General features: G+C 42.6%; 1 protein-coding gene across 1 annotated transcript in view; it reads left to right on the top strand.

Annotated features, from left to right (window-relative positions):
- KCNH5 (potassium voltage-gated channel subfamily H member 5) overlaps window positions 1–17,674 on the top strand; it is a 162,371-nt gene that overhangs the window by 21,645 nt on the left and 123,052 nt on the right. Inside the window, exons 4-5 of the mRNA XM_071426250.1 lie at window positions 3,068–3,196; window positions 17,447–17,562. Of these exons, the coding sequence (XP_071282351.1) occupies window positions 3,068–3,196; window positions 17,447–17,562 (245 nt within the window). The remainder of the gene's footprint in view (window positions 1–3,067; window positions 3,197–17,446; window positions 17,563–17,674) is intronic.

The following is a 17,674-nucleotide window of genomic DNA, read 5'->3' as shown; positions in this document are numbered from 1 at the left end:
CTCACCCAAACCTTTCATGACATTGAAGGCAGCGTCCTGGACACCTCCTCTGATGCTTTACCTCTGCTTTCCCTTTTTTAGACTCAATCTTCCTGTGTGGGCACTAAAATAGCAGGAAATGCCTGTAGAGTTCTCAGTTCTGCCTGCATCAAGGCATTTTAGCCAACATATTAATTAAAGAGAGAAGGCAGAGCAGCTCTGAAGTCCAGCTGTTCCTGCAGGTGCCCAGGGGAGCCCTCCAAATGACCTCTCTTTGGTTCCTGAGCATATGGATGTGTCTATTCCACAGATCTTCTGCTTCTCTTCCCATTTCCTGTGCATTCCAGGTCACCTGGATGCCCCCTCACATCAGGGGAATCTCCTGGGACAGGCTCATGTTGGGTGTCTTTGCCAGTGGTGGTGCCCAGCACTGCCGTGTCCTGTGTCCATGTGATTTCCAAAGTGGATCCCAGAGACCCTGTGCTCACTCCAACCCTGGCTGCTCTTAGTAAATGCTGTTCTTGGCTCTTGCTCTAGAATGGACCTGAATTTTATTCCTTCCTATTTTGTTTATGTATAAAAAGAGAAAAGTCTTCTTGTGGTGACTTTCCTGTAACAAGGCAGGTGCTTTTTGCTTTGGGTTGTGGATTGTCTGCTGGAGCTTGATGATGCTGCAGAGATTTATTGAGCTGCAGTTGCCTTAATAAAATCTTCACCTTTGCCCAGATCTCCAAGCCTACACTTTCCATAAATTATGCAGGATTACAGAAGGACTTTATGGAAAATTACTCAGTATTTCTCCCTGGGTTTGAGTCACTTCCCATCCATAACATCTGTTGTCAGCTTTCTTCTCCATCACCCAAAGCCCAGAACCTCAACCCCTCACTGATGCTAACAGGCTCACTCTGGGCTCAGCAGCTGCTGTGCTCAGGGTTTCCTTCCATTTGTCATTCTCTGAGCCTTGTGGAAGATGCTCCTTAGGAAGACACTGCCTGCTAATCCACCAGGCTGAAAATTGGAGCAGAGAAGGAAATAAAGATTAGCTATCTGTTGGTATGAATGTACTTCTGCAGAGTGTAGGTGTGGAAAGGCTTGTGTTTATCACCTACATGAGGCTTGCAATGCCTTCAGAGCACCCTCCCACCCACATTTTCAAACTGAAGGTCCAGGTGTGCTGTGAATTTTTGATAATGTGGTAAAATATGGAGTTATTTTGTTGATGTTGGGTTTTTTTTTTGTTTGTTTGGTTTTTTTTCCCTGTACCCATTCCCTTTGGCTTCTGGCAGAGGGAGATTTTGAGGTTTTCAGGCTGTTTTCCCATCCTTCTCTGCTGTGTTAGAGATGGTCTTTAAGGGCTGATGTTCTCTTGCAGCATCTGTTTGACTGCTGCCTTCAGCATTCCCCTTGGTGTTCTAACCCAGCTTGTAGATTCCAGCTTCAAGACTTGAAAGCTTGCTGCAACTCTCTTCTGCTTTGCTGCATTCCCTTATTATATAGTCCTTACATATGCCCACACAACTATTCACCAACCACATTAGGCATGCCTGGTAATACTCAGGAAACATCTTTACTGCTTTTTCTCATTTTGCTGCTTCTACAGCAGTAGCCACCTTGCCTCTGTCTTTGATTTTTGTCAGCACCCTTGTGCAGGGTGTTTTGCCCACTTGCTTTTATCTCCAAGGGTACCAATGGATTCCCAGGTATAAGTGCAAATTACTTCTCCAGAAAGCTGCAGCACTCTGTTTTAGTAGTTATGAAAAGTCTTTTGTCTTGGGTTAGCAACTGGGAATTAAGATGATCAAGTAATCAGCATAATAGCTTTGGAATTACCACAAAAAGCAGTCCCACATCTCTCCCACTTCTCCAGTTAACTGGTAGTGAGTTACTGGTTTAATCTGGGTTGAATTTCAATAAACCCTTGTGGGTTTTAACCTTCCCCACAGTAATCCTAGCCCCAATGGTTTTCTCTGCCCTCTGGGATCTGTGCTGCAGCTCCTGGCACAGCTCCCGGACCTGGTGCATCAGAGGAGATTTGGGGGGGCCAGCAGTGCCCATGTGGGATAACAGTGGGCAAGAGGCTTGTGTCAGTGTGTCAGCTCCCAGGCAGCTCAGGAGAAAAGCCACTCTGTCAACTGGCTGAAAGCACATCAAATCCCAGAGGTAATTATCTGGCTGTGAAGGCTTTTATGGCGTAGCGTGCGTAGGTGCTCGTTTGGGAGGGAGGGACACAGAGCTCTGCTGGATGGAGAACATCTGACATTCCCAGTCCTGCAGGGAAACAGGGGTTTTCCAAGAAAATTGCTCCAGTGTTCTGGGATTTCACCTCTGCATGTATGTAGGGGACTGCCACGTGTGTGTTAGCCTGGAAGCTGCAGCTCCTGAGCACCTGCAGGAGCTCTCTGGGATTTACCAAAAGCCAAGCTGGCCATTCTAAAACCAAGGGCTCTTTTTAGCTGTTTATTTTGTGGGTGGTAGGATTTGAAAAACACTTGGTTTTATTTCAGAAGTTAGGTAGAGATAACTGTGCTGGGAGAGTGCTGCACTGGGCAGGGCAGTGAGGAGGTGGAGGTGTGACCTGAAACACAAAAAAAGAAATCAAATCTGATTTGTCCTGATAGGACATTGAGAGTCCAACTCAGGTCCTCTTAAATAATGTAGTCATATAAAATTTGGAGCAATTCACAGTATATTCCATCATTTTTGGATTTGATAGCTCCATATTATGTAAAGAGGGAATCAATGATGCCATTCACCTGGCTTTTTCTCACCTTTCTACATTTCAGACCTCAGTTTGTGCAACATGCTGGGAAAAAACAAGAGCAAGAGGGGAAAAGCAATGTATTTTATTTCAGAATAAATTTTTATATAGCCTTCTGTCTCTGTTTATCATCTAGTTAGATTAATGAATCTGTAAAAATGGGAATATGTTGTTTTCCTTGGAGGAAGTAAAATTAAAAACTCTGAAAAATGCAGAAATATTGAGGTACACAGCTAAACTACGTGTGTGTTTTAATAATGTGTAGATGTTATGGGTTGGGGGTAGTTTGTGCTACACCACATTCCAATGTCACTTTTTTCTCTGCTCCAGGAACCCCAGTTTGGTTCTACATGCAAATTGCACCTATAAGAAATGAGCACGAAAAAGTGGTTTTGTTCTTGTGCACTTTTAAGGATATCACTCTATTCAAGCAACCGATCGAAGATGATTCAACAAAAGGTAAACATGAAATACGTTTTTATTTTTGTGAAGGATAGAAGTTAATGCTTGAGCTCAGACCTGTCATGTCTGTGATCTGTGTCTTGAACTGAGGAAATGTTTTGTGACCTGTCAGAGTTTCAATGCCACTCTCCTAAATTATTTAGGAAAAAAAAGGTTAAATCACCATGTGTGGAAATTCCTTACCAATATTTTTCTAGAGTCACAAACCTTCATTTTTCTTTGTAGTTCACTTCTTCATCACTACAACAGGCACTTCCTAAGAATTACACAGTTTTGAGTGGTTTGAATGCTGTGCTCTTTTGGGAGATCTTTCTGTTATGGGACAGGTGTCATCTTTTCAGGAAAAAAATAATTCCAGCTCCTTGTGATGAGATGCTGATATTTCTTCCCATTCTCCCTCTTGGAGGTGAAATGTGAGACATCCTGCTTGAGTAATTTATTACTGCTGAGGAGTGATGACTGCATGGCAGTGGGCATTGTGCTTGTTACTTATCAGCTGCAGGGCAGGATTTTGTTGGAATGCTCTTGTCACTGAACAGCTCCTGGCCAGGCCTGCAGCCTTGCAGGAGAAATTTGTGGGGAAAGGTACAGAGGATCTGACAGCATCATCCTCTGCTTTAGTTACAAAACACGTGTCTTGTGTCAGGTTTACATGTGTATTGCTTTGGGTGAAACAATGCATGCTTGCATAAAGAAGGACATTATCCACATCTCTTGGAAGTTGCCTCCTGATGATTAATTCTTTACTATGTTTTTCCCTTCATGCTTGAAGAAGGTAGGATATCTCACTTGGAGCTGGTGTGCTCTAAGCCATCTTCTTTAGGATAAAAAGTTGGTGCCATTTGAATGCAAACAGCTTCTTAATATCTAGATAGCACTTATTGCAAGTGTTTGGATAACTGAGAAATCAGTTTATAAAGGCAGACTCAAAATGAGAGGCTCCCCTCTGAGCTAACACTAAATATGACAGGGTTTTTTTTTGTCTAGAGAGTATTATCCATAAAATTATAAGATCCTGATATAGGAATACCTTCTCAGCCATCGTAAACTTTATTGCCTTTACAATTTAGCTAGCAACCTGCAAATGTTCTGTATTTCACTTTCAGCTCCATAATGTGGAATTCTTCTGCCTGGAAAGAATCAGAATTTTTCAGGGTAAATGTCAGTTAATTAAAAGGACTTTATCAGTATCTGAAGGCATGGGACTGGCTCCTTGCTGCAGTGTATGTAATACATAGTGTGAGCCCATCAAGGAAAAAGCCAGTCTTTGCAAGAATCCTCTTGTAAGGTTCCTTATTTGATGCTTTCTGGGGGAACCAAGATGAATCTCACATGGAATAGCTCCCAAATCCCCCCTTTTTCCCAGCTCTGCCCCACTCCCCGCAGGACTGAGTTGCACTGAGAAGTGTTGGGCTGCAGCAGGACAGAGAGAACATGCTGAAGGTGGCTCTCAGATGCAGAAATGATGAATGTTGCCTCCTTTGGATTCTCAGCCTGGGGGATTCTCAAACTCTGCTGCCTTCCCAGGGGAGGCAGGGATGTGCTCCAGGGGCTGAGCTCTTCCCCTCCCCATCTTGTGGCTGAGGAGGAGCAGAACCCATGTGGCATCCAGAACAGGAATATGTGTTCCTATGGGAAAGAGCAGTAGCAGTGAAATGCATGACTTGTGTGCTGCTGCTCTGCACTGGAGAGCACCATTAATTAAAATGCCAGGTATTAATGATGGACATCACAAAATACTGCCCTCAGAAGCCAAAGAGGCTTGACTCTATGTCTAAAGAGCCCTTATTTCTGTCAAAGTTATACTCTAAAACCCCCAAAACTCAAACAGAACATTGCAGAAGGAGTGCAGCCATATTTCCCACATTTCTTTAAAGCACAGAATTGGAGCCTTAAGAATCAGCTTTGGTTAGAGCATTGAAGTGCATTGATCTGTTCCTCCAACAAACCTCATCATCACAAACCACTGACCCAATTTTTCTTCTGCTTCTGTATAAATTAAAGCTTGTCTTTTGCATCCTTGATATAAGGAAAACATATTCAAATATTTGCAGCACTTTGCTACAGGGTGGGAAAACAGCACTGTTGCATCACCCTGTGTGTCTCAGCTGTGTGGGTCTCTGGGATCCCACGGCACTGGGATCATAGTGGTTTTGTGTCAGACATGGTGCTATGAGAGATACATAATTCATTGTCCCTGCAGATAACATTACAATGTGCTTAGAAGCTGCCAGGCCACTTCCTTTTTGAATTATGAGATTGGTAAACATTCACATTAAAATTTAGCAGAGAATTTTTAAAGTCTTGTGGGAAAGGGTTTCAATAAAATGCTGCTGTTGAGTGCTGGGATTTGCCATTGAAAAGGCTATTTTTTTTTTTTCCTTTTTAAAAGAAGGATATTTCTTAAGAAATTCTGCCAGGACCATGCAATACATAATACATAAGTAACTATGGTGCAGATGAGTTACTGTGTGTTACTTATGGGAGCAGTAAATTTGAGATAAAAAATTCAGCAGGAATAAAATATTGATGCCATTATGCAATAATCTCTCCATACCAAAATGTTCTGCACTGTTCAAAGGTGTGTTGCTTTGTTGTGAAGCTTCAGTATATCATGCCATGTGAGCTATTTAAATCATGCCACTGGTTGTATCTACACTGCAGAGTGTCTGTGTGTCCCCACTCCTGGAAATACCTGGTGGGGTTGGCATCTCATGGAGACCTTGCCAGGGAACAGCAGGTTTGGGGGACAGAGAGTGGTGCTGAGGATGCAGATCTGCCCAAAAGTGTCAAGCAGCTTGTTGGGTTTGGAAAACAGGACACACAAATGAAACAGTTGTCTTACTACAAAGCACATTGCCAGGGTGAGGTGGGATTTTTTGTTTTCCTGATGTGGGTTTAAAAATGTGTTTGTTGAGTGCAAAAAATGCAGTTGACTTCACGGGGACAAGCCCCGTGCGAGCAGAGGGAGTCAGAGAGGTCTGGGACACTGTGACAGATGGTGTGTCTCTGCTTACCTGTGTGCTCACCACTTGCTCTGTTAATGCTGAAAGGAGGAGGAGGAGGAGGAAGAAGAAGGGAGGAGGAGGGAGCTTTGCTTGTCAGAGGGAGTAAAAGTAATGAAAACTTTTCCCGGGTTCACCCAGGGGGCTGTGAATTTGCTGCAGACCAGAAAGCTGTTGGAACTTTCTGGACTGTAAGCAAGACTTGAGAAAAGGGATATTTTAAAGCCACCTTCCTCTCATAAAATACAGTGACAGAGATCAAGACCCTTGTTTTCTGAGAGGGTACAGGCAGTTGACTGAAGATTGGACTGACTTTTCTTGTTACTTGTGCTCCAGTCTGTTATTGCTGGGTGATGCGTGGGAGACCTATGATGTATGGCAATATAACAGTGACCAAAACCTGCTGTAAAGCCATTCCTTGTAAATGGAAAATTACTTCAAAAAGTGTCTAACCAGTCAAAAGTGTCAAACCCCCCAGCAACTCCAGCAGAAGCAGCAAAACTGATGATGGAAGGAAGGATCAGCCTCCTGGTTGAAGGAAGGATCAGCCTCCTGGTTGATGTGTTCCCTCCTGGGTAAAGGTGCCACTGGCAGCTTGGAGGTCTGGAGGGTAGAGAGAACCCCCTCCATTGGTTTGGGTTTGGATTTTTAGTGCTCCAGCTCCTGAGCCAGTGGCTGATGAGCTGTGGATATGGGGGCAGTGTGGAAGAAGAAGAGGTGTGAGAATTCATGGTGAGGCAGGAGGTGATGGCTGCCCTTGGTGGTCACTGGGCCAGTGCTTTATTTTCTGGTTAAGGAGCTGTGCTGTGCTTGTCTGATCTCTCCTTTCCTTCTCCTGCTCCTCTTTGCTAATGGGAGTGTTTTTCTGATGTGGATTCAGAAACAAGCAGCAGGTCCCACCTGTGGTAGCAGAGGGCCAGATCCCCAGGTCTCTGTGCTCAGCAGAGGTGGAAGGCCATTACAAGCATATGAAAGATCCTATTATGTATTTTCTTTAGGCGAATAAAACCCAAAGGATCTTTCTTTTTTTAAATGTTTGTACCATTGTCAGGTCACAGTTGGATGCTTTTATCAGCTTGCTGAGCTTTTATTCTGTCTTTACCCAATGGCCTTTTAAAAACATCTGAAGACTTTCAATTCCTCCAAAGACACACAGTGGTAATAATCTTCTGTTTATTTGTCAGGAAAAAAATTAAGCCATTTTTTTGGGCTCTAACTACTGGAAGGGTGAATGGGGCCACTTAAAATGTTAACACCATTTGAAGCCAGGAGTACTGTAGAGTCTATGGAACAAAAAGTTTAAGTATAGGGGAAAAAAAAAAAAAGACCAGCAATTTTGGTTAATAGTGGAGTTTCACCTAGTTGTGCAATGATTTTATTCGCTTTGTTATCATCAGTGAAGAAAAAAAGTGGCCTCTATGTAAACTTAGAATTTTTTGTTGGCTGGGATTCTCACTTGTTATCTGGAGCCTCTGTGGAGTGAGACATCAGGCTTGTCACATCTGTATTGATGGGGAAGTTCTAGTGAATAGCAGTGGGATGTAGAATCAGGATGCAAAGTTGTGTTAATGAGCCCCCTACAACTCTGGATGGTGTGCTGCTAACAGATGGGATCAGGAAATGGCACAGCAGGATCCTGAAGTTGTTTTTTTTTTTTCTTTTCCCTTTTCACTTGCTAGAGCCAGACTCTGATAATCAAGTCTGTCTGGGACAATGCTGTAATGCTTCCAGTGATATAACTCTTCATGGTTATATAACTCTATATAATGATACAACTCTATCTCAGAGTGTGACAGGGCTATAAAAAGTGTAGTAGTTGCAGAAATATGCACTTATGGCTTGCTAATCCTTCCTAAGCCTATAATTCTGATCCTTTTTTATCTTTAATAAGTGCAAGTTATTAAGCATATATAACTAGTTGCACATGGGAACCTTTTTTTCCTTGAGGGGGTATCCATCCTGATAATAGAAGAAGTGGGTGGAGAGATTAGAGCATGAAAATAAGGTTTCTACCTTTAGCTGAAGCACAGTGTACCCTGTTGAGTACATCACCTTGACAGTAATCCATCACAGTAATTTAATAGGTTACAATTTGGATATCCTTAACATGTTTTTATTGCTCTTTTCTATGGCTGTAATAACAAGGGTCACAATAGAGACCCACTTGTTCTCATGCTGCTTCTTTCTGCTGTGATCTGAATTTTCCCTCCCTTCCAGGCAGCAAGGAGATCACCCCCAGTTCTCCATCCTCCCCTGGGTCTAGAGTGCAGCAGAAAGGGCTTTGGTTTGGGAAGGGTGGCAAGAATGGGCGTTTGCCAGGACACCAGGTGGGTTTTCAGTGCCAAGAGCAGAAAACTAGAGCAGTGATGCTGAGAGAGAATATATTTTAGTATTTAGACTGTTAGATAGTATTCAGATAAAATACTATTTTAGGTAGTATTTTAAACCATCCATTTGGGATAGGCACAGCTTGCCAGTTACCTGGAAGACCTTCCAAGGTTGCTTTTTTCCTGTTCCTGCAGGACAAGCATCCCTGTTATTCATCCCTGTTAATGTCTTCAGTGGTGTGCTGCTGGCACTTTCTGCAGACACTGCACAGGCTGAATAGTCCCAGAGAGATTTACTTCCTCACTTTCAGGAGTGATGCTCCAAGGCCTTATTTCCACTCCCTCTTCCCTCTCTGTATCCTTTTTTGCTTTACTGCTGCTGGAGACCCACCGTGTTGAAGAAGAGGGAATTTCCATTTCCATATTCAGGGCTGTTTAGTTTCTTTCACAGAAATGAAATACTTTTTCTCTGAATCTGATACAGCCTTTGGAGCCCTTTGTGTGCTCCATCAGCAACCCATCAACGCACATTAACTGTCTGCAAATTTCTGGAAGTTTAATGTGCAATGAAAATGAAATCCCATTGAAATGAAATCTAGCCCTGTGAGAGATTGAATTAAACTGGAAGCTGATCTTTGAAGCAGAAGCTGTTTGTAGATGGATACACTTTGTGTGTAGAAAACTGAACACTCATCATTAGCCAAATCTAAAATAATAACTATAAATGTAGTGGGGTTTAAAAGTCTGAACTGTGTAACACAGGCCATTCCACTTCACTAAGTTGCTCCTCTGCTGAACCCATGAACTTGTGTGTAACTAAATCATCCCCTCCAGGGAGGCATCCAGTATTGATTTAGAAGAGGCTGAGCATGCACTACATTACTTACTATGTTTTGTGCTTCTCCATTAGGCTTTTGGCATTAAAGAAGTGTCAAATTAGCCTGGCTTCAGCTTCTTGAAATGGCATCTTCTTATGTCTCCTTTCCCACTGTATTAAGAAAGTCCCACTAAGGCACTTACACATATAATCAGCTCATCACTGTGCCTCCATTTGATAAAGTAAATGAGTTCAGCTCCTTAAACCTCTGTCTAGACTGAGTTTGAAGGTCTGGTGATGGCAGATACATGGATATTTTAGCTCCCCTTTAATCCAGATTATTGGCAGCAGTAGGGATGAAGCTGTGGTGGCCTGGATTTCATCCCCCCAGGTCCCCAGTGAGTTTCTGCAGCAATTATTGTGGCCAGGTGGGTTTCCAGCTAATTCCTCATTATTGCTCATTGCTCAGCCTCCAAGCCGAGTTCTTACTGTTATGTATCCAAGGAGCAGGTGACTTTTTGCCAAAACCAATTACATGCTGAATTGCTCATCTACCAAGACCTTTGGATCCTTTTCAGACCTGTTCTTTGCCTGGGACATTTCCCCCTCCTGTGCTGGAGTTAAAATTTTCATTGCTTTTCTCTGGATGACTGTTTTCCATTTTAAACGTGTTTTAATGGCACGTGCCCAGGCATCAAGCACAGCATCCTGACTGTCCTCAGTGCTGTTTAACATTCCTCTAATCCTCCTGTCATTTGACACTTCTATCAGTCATTTTATAAGGACTTTCATACCCTGGAGATAAGCACTGAATAGGATGCCTGGCCACTGGTGTCCAGAAGGATCCCAGTAATAAATTTTTACTATTTCCCACTGCTCCTTGTTTGATGCTTGCCAAGTAATAAATTTTTCACCCATTTAACCTGTAATTTACTGAACTGTGTGGTCTCAATATCTTGTTGAGAGTGTCACACAAGGGTCAATTTGGTGAAGATTGCTGTGCAAGAGGCTTTGGCCACTCTGTGTCTCTGGGGTGATTCAAATGCAGAGCCAGAATGAGATGATGTGATGGGATGAGCACTTTGCTATCTGACCGACTAGTAAAAGCCAGTTAACGGATATTTACACTAATTAGTATTTTTCACCCTTCTTCTTCCCCAAAATTGCACCTGTTTTTCTACACTTATGGAAACGAATACCCCAGTGGCCTTGTGTTTGTGTATAAATTTTAGCCTTATTTGCAGAAAAGTGAAATGTAAGAAATTGGGCACTGTACATTTAAGGCTATTTGAGAATTAAATTAAAAAATATTTTGTAATTTTAAAATGTATGCCTAGTGTAGTCTAGAGTTATATAAATCTTAGCTCTCCTTATCAGTAGATCTCAAAATGGCTTGCAAATTAGATAATTAGCATTATCTTCATTTTAAGGAGGAGAAGCTGAAGCTCAGAGAGGTAAAATGATATGCCCAAGATTACCCAATCGTTCTTCATCCATACTGAGCTCCCCAGCAGTTGCAGTGGGTGGATGGTAACTGGGAAGACAACACTGAGCAAGAAGGGAGGTTGGATGTAAAAATTATCCCAGGAGTGCAATGCATTTTCAGACAGTGGAACACACAGAGTTTTAATTCCAGAAATTTATCCCAATATTTTGAATTTCATTTTAATAGGCTCTAAGTCCAGAGATATTTTTACTGCACCATGGGAATGATTGAACATTGTTTGACTATTAAGCTGTTTATTCAGAAATCTTGTTTATTCCCCTGTGTCTCTAAAAACCCAATACTGGGATTATCAAGTTTTTCAGAGAGACAGTGAACTCTTTCAGACATACTTTGCCTGCAGTAAAGAGCAAACAGCCAGCCATTGTCATGATTTTACTGCTTAAGAGCCTAGAAATAGTTAGGATTTATACATGCTAACTATTTATGCCAAAGGATGATCTGTGTTACCAATTGAATTCCACACTTCCTAACTCTGAGCAGTGCTAGCTCTTTGCTCTTGTGGGTAAGTCATAAATTATGTATTATTTAAGCATTCTGCATGTTAACTGCTTTGTGCTTCTCAATTACATCAGAACAATCTTCCCATGGCTGGGATCTGTTCCCTGTGCTCCTGCAGGCAGGAATCAACACAAGCACTGCTGGAATTGCCCTCTGCAATTGTTTTTTTACACTGAATATAATTCTTAACCCAAGTGTATTCCCTGTAATCTAAGGTAGGGGATAGTTCCCTGTTATACTGATTTAAAAGTCATTATTATTTAAGACCAGACAAACCCTGACAAAAAGGTTAATTGCAACCCAGTAGAGTTGCATTAATGCTTTATTAGGGGCAGCTAGTCATGTCGAGGTTTTTCAGAGCAAGTGCACCATAAAGGACATTAACATTTCACCTTGAGATTTTAAACTCTTCATAAACTCTGATGTATGAATTTAGCTTTAAAATAACATAATGTAGTTTATGAACTAAGTATTTTTTTTTCAGTGTGGCTGCTAGCTGGGTGGTTAGATCTGCATTTGAAACTGTGCACAAACCCAGTCAGAGAGACTGCAAATTTTCAACTCCTAATTAAATGATGGTGAGAGTTCTAAAGGTTTTATCACTTGCATTTAGTTATATTTGAAAATATTTTCTGTTTTGTGAGCTTTGTGAGCTTGGAAATCCTTCTGATTCCAAGGTTTTTTCTCCACATAACCTTTAGGGAAGAGTCTCAGATGTCTTTTCCAACCTAAATGATTCAATGATTCTGTCTCATCCATTCCAGCATCACTTCTGCTTGGGGAAGCCTCCCTTGCTGCACTTTCTTTGGACAGATTTTACTCTGTTTTTTGGTTTTTTTATGCTCTGCCATACACTGCATCAATGTCTTGGAGCTGGCTGATGTTTCTCCCTGCCCAGGGAAGGCAGCAGGGATGAGGAGCAGTGTTGGAGCTGCTTGGGGGTGTTTGTGTGCTGGACCCATCTGCAAGGTGTGTTGTTGGGGAGCAGGCTGGTGACCAGAAGGGCACAGAGAGGTCCCTGTGGCAGTGCAAGGGTGCAGCTGGCAGAAATGTGAAAATGTGAAGCCTCTAAATGAGTCTGGAAAGGATTTTGCACACAGAGAAAGCAGCGAGTGCGGCTGTGGAGGGGAGGCTTGTGCAGAGCAGCTGCCCCAGAGCTGTGCCCATCCCAGAGATGCTGCACAGATGTGCCCATCCCAGCTGTCCAGTGTAAAACAGAAGGATGGATTTGGGATCCCAGGGAGAGAGATGTGTGGGCATAATAATTTTTTTGGAGGAGGAGCTGATGGAAAGGCATGTGCTGTGAGTGGGATATTTTGGACTTCCTGGTGGTGGAGGGATAAAAGGATCAACTTCTAACCTTGAAATACCATTTCCCCCTCAGGAGCCATGTAGTTTCTGTAGGGGTGTAAGAATCTATACATTCATAAACCACTGAATTCATCAGACCCTTCTGGAAAGCTTTTCCTCCTCTGTGGAGGTGTTTGGGTGCTCTGACTGCTTCACCTGACTATTCCCTACCTCCCTCCTGTGCTCCTGCACTCCCCCAGGAATCCTGTCACAACATCAACAGCTTCAACCAGTGTCACAGCATCTAAGGTTTAGAAAAAATACCTTTTTTAAAAATTAATTTGGTATTCCTGTTTTTATTTCTCTTCAGAGAAACCTCTGGCTCAGCTGTTGTGTGAAGGACATCACAAAGTCATCTCTGTCTCAGTTAGACCCACAGTCAGAGGGCTGTCAAACTGGCAGTGTGGTTTAGGGCAAGAGGCATGGAGAATAGTGGATGTAAAATATTTAATTGTGTCTAAAATGCATGGAGGAAGAAGGAAGTTTCCTGCTTGGGAGGGCAGCATTACAGCTGGGCCAAGGCAGAGAGTAGTTTAGCCCATGTCTATCAGCATGCTTGCTTTCTTCATGTCCTGTTCTTGTAACTGTTAAACCTCCAGTTTACTGAGAATGCAGTAATTATACTTTGAATAATGGATAGAAACAGGCAAATATTTTGCTAGGTTTCTGTTTAAGAGATCATTGTTTTGGATCCTGAGAGTGAATACAGATCACGAGGGTTTTTTTTTAAAGCAGGGAACAAACGCTTCTTATTTTGTCCCTGGATAAGAAAGTAATTAAAGAGAACCAGGGGAAACAATAATTTTATTTATAAGCTACTCCAGAATTTTCCATTTGAGGTGGTCTCTGTGTGAAACACCCAGTTTAACTGCTTGTAAGGAGAAGCAGCTGCTGGCCTGGTGTGTGACCTGATGATGATGCTTTTATTCCCAAGAATCTGAGTGCAGTGGTGCAAGTTCAGGGTGCTTTTTTCAGGCAGTGCTGTGGAAGAAAGATGCAATCCAGCTGAGCTGAAGAAAGCATCAAAAGTGTTGCATTTTCTCATAAGTACATTTTTGTTTTTGCCCCTCTTGCACCTGCTATTTGTGCATCTCCTTTACTCCTTCCAGACTGAAAATATCTGTGAGGACAGACGGTCACTAATAGTTGAGATAAAATTATCATTCTTTTCAAGTGTCTGTCTAAAGAGGAAAAGAAAGGAGAGAATCTTTTGAAGAAACATTGACAGCAGTAGGCAGCTATGCAAATTTTCCCTGGTCTATTTAAACATACACATTGGTTTCAAATATAATTCTGAACTTGTCTAGTCTACAACAAGGTCAAGAAAGAGAGAAATGTACCCTGTGCAGATTATTTCAGACACAAGGCAGCCTGTGTGCATTTTCACCTTCCCACTCATAACCCAGCATCTTTCTGTTGCTGTGTTTTTATTTCTCTTGGGTTGTAAATAGGAAACAAAAGAACTTGGTACTTTTTTTTCACACTATTGCAGATGGGTAGATTGGAGCAGGTAAAATAATGCTGGACTTGGTGCTGAATTGGAGAAAAAAGTCATGTTAGTGTATTCTGTGCTTCCAGTGTCCAGAATCATGGGCTTCACAGGGCTGAAAGAAATGTGAAAATGTGAACTCTCTAAATGAGGCTGGGAGGGTTTTGCAGAAGGTCTGCTCTGGCACAAAGCAAAGCTTTGGTCTTGGTGGAGAAAGGACACGATGAAATGGTTTGTCCTGTGAAAAGAAGAGGTCACAGCAGATGAGCAGAGGAGTAACCTGGAATGCTAAAATATGGCTTCTTTCTTTCACATGACATTGATGATTTCATGTGGTAGTAAAGAAGGATTGAAAAAAATCATAGTTTTTCCTTTCGTCTTATTTTTACAGCAAAAGGGTTGCTGTTGTCTGGTGTGCAGATTATTGCTCCATCTTCCCTAACTCCCCCAGGAATTCTGCATTTATGGTTATTGCAGGACAGATGCTTTTCTTACCTAGAACAGTGACAAGGGATTTCTTACCAGTTCTGCTTTTATAAGAGAGGTATTTTAAACCCTATATTTTTATGAGAGGGATCTCTCAGCCTGCAAAGCACCATGACAGAGGGTTTCTAGAGAGTGTATGAAGCATCTCCTGTCATTGCCAGCCTCTGACTCTTCTCCAAATCCTCCTCACTGCAGGAACTGGCCTGAGCATGAGGAGGAGATGGGAGGGATCACCCTCCTGGTGATCTCACTCAGCCAAGGATTTCCACCATGGACACATTCAGCTCAGTCCTCTGGGAATTCCCACACCATTTTCTGCCAAACCACTTCCCAGCAGATATTGTCCATGGGGTTGTACCTCCTTAGGTACAGGGCTTTTCACTTCTCCCTGCTGGACATCCCCATGGCCCTGTCAGGAGCTGGAGTAGTGACAACACTGGGATGTGACAAATGAGAGTGACTTGGGCTGCACCCAGCAGTTTGTCTGTGGTGGTTTTGTTTTTGCTGAGCACTTTTCCATCACTCTTGTACTAGCTGTGAGGCAGGATGACAAAGGTTGGGGACTGGCCCATATTTGTCCTTCTGGAGCACAGGGAAATATTTTTCCAGGGGAAGAGGACCATGACTGAGTACATGCTGGTACCTGTGAGTACCTGCCCAGGACTGGAAGTGAATGAACACTTTCCTGGAGGAGAGCTGCTCTTTTTCCCTGGTTCTTGCTGTGTGTGTGCAGTGACCCAAAATAAATCACCTGCATGCAATGTGGCCTCCAGCAATTACTAGAAATGCTGGGGCAGAGCTGTCACAATGCTGTTACCAGGCTCACTTGGTCTTTGAAATTGCTGGTTTAGAAAAATAAAGAACAGTTCTGACTTCTGTCTTAAAGCTTCTGCAGTTTTAGAGACAATTAGGACAAGGAAAAGTGCAAGGACTTTTTAAATAGAAATTAATAGTTCACAGATCACTGTATTCTGCCTTGAACTTGTTAAATAGAGAAAGTGCATATTCCTAATTGAATATCCCTGTAAGCTCCAGAAGCATGAGACATATCCAAACCTCACATTTAAAGTTTACATTTGAAAAGTTAATAAAATGCTTCTATTTTTTACCTTTTCCTAGTGAATTTTTTATGTGCATTTTTGAGGTCATGTATAAATAGCCAGACACAAATGTTTGTGCAGTGCTGGTGGCGTGTCATGGTATTTTAAGCTGTTCTGATTGTGAAATGATGAACAATGGATTTACATTTATGTGAATGCGATATGTATGTGGTAAATGGCAAAGCCAAGTTTGTGCATCATCTTTTCTAGAAGTTTTGCTGTCTTTTCTCTTCCCTGCTTGATATTTCGTCTCCCTCAGGGCTTCCCTTAACATTCCAAGTCCCTGACTTGGAATTTAAAGCATTTAAAATATAAAGTATTTAAAAATAAGCCTAGCACTGGCACAGGTTGCCCAGAGCAGCTGTGGGTGCCCCATCCCTGGGAGTGTTCAGGGCCAGGTTGGATGGGGCTTGGAGGAGCCTGGTGTGGTGGAAGATGTCCCTGTCCATGGCAGGAGGCTGGAATGAGATGGTCTTTAAGGTCCCTTCCAACCCAAGCCATGCTGTGGTTCTGAGATGATTCTAACGTAAAAATGCTATGTTTCCTTTCTCAAATATGAATATTTTTCCTAATTTTCACCTACTCAGTATTCAAATTAAATAAAAGTTAAACCTTCTCCTGAGCCCCTTTCCTGTCTGTAACTTGTTTGATATTTTATCCACAACTCTCTGATAAAACAATGACATTATACCTGGCTAAACTGAATGTTCAGCATCTCCTTCCATGTCCTTGGGAATATATTTCCTTCCTAAAGATACTTGGATTTTCAATTTTCCTGCTTAATACTGAGGTGCTACGCTGCTGAAAATCCTGGTGTTTTCTTTGCTGTACCCATCTGCCCCATCAACTGATGCATTCACAACATCACAAACACTGGGGTGTTTTTCCAGCAGGAATGACTTGCTGACATGTCCCTGGGCTGGTGCTGCTGTCAGTAACAAACTGCTCCTTGCCAGGTGCTGCAGGAAAATGTTCCTCAGGGGCAGCTCACTGTGTGGGTCCCAGGCTACAATTAAAGCAGATGTTTATCATTAGTATAATAGCTAAATGTATTTCTTAATGCCATTTGAAATCAAGTTCTTTATCTGAATTCAAATGCTTAATGATTTTTTTTTTTTTTTTTTTAGTTTGAAGCATTGCTGCTGGTACAGTCTTTTTAATTTTTTTCCAGTTTATTTTTGTCCCTGAAGTCTAGCTGGGGCAAAAACCAGTAAAGACTTAAGGATCAGACTTCTGGGGCTGCTCCAGTGGTCCTGAATCTGCAGGAGCCTTTCTGTAGCTGGGAAGGATTTTCCTTCAGCAGGATTTGCAGGCTTGGGAAGCTTCTGCCTGAACTTCAGTGGCTTAGAATTAAATTTCAGCAGCAGAGAATGTCCCCAGAAGGCTGAAAATGGGATGTCACCCCTCTAACACAATGTCTCCAGAAGGCAGAAGAAAGAATGTTTTGATTCCTTTCACATTTACCTGTGCTGCCTTGAAGGAGCAGCATTTTTTCTCTTTTACAAGCTCTTTAAGCCCGGAGCCTGAAGCTGCTCTGTGCGGCAATTTAGAGAAACCATTCATGTCTGAGACTGAACATCGCTGAGCAGAAAGGATCTTTACTAGCACTGGATGATGCCTGAGTAGTTCTGATGTGATTTCTGACCCGGTTCCCTTCTTTTCCTGCAGGCTGGACCAAGTTTGCCCGGCTGACGCGGGCGCTGACCAACAGCCGCAGCGTGCTGCAGCAGCTGACGCCCATGAACAAGGCTGAGGTGGTGCACAAGCACTCCCGCTTGGCCGAAGTAAGTGCCTGTCCTGGGCTGACTCTATGATGCTTTTATCCCCCATCATCTTGTCCTGTTGATGCTGAATAATAAATTTTGCACCTTTAAGACTTGTTCCAGAGAGTGAAGG

This window comes from Agelaius tricolor, unplaced genomic scaffold, assembly GCF_023055355.1.
Source record: "Agelaius tricolor isolate 1412-34295 unplaced genomic scaffold, bAgeTri1.0.p SCAF_5, whole genome shotgun sequence".
In the NCBI taxonomy this organism is placed as follows: Eukaryota; Metazoa; Chordata; class Aves; order Passeriformes; family Icteridae; genus Agelaius; species Agelaius tricolor.
This window is presented reverse-complemented; position numbering and strand designations above follow the sequence as displayed.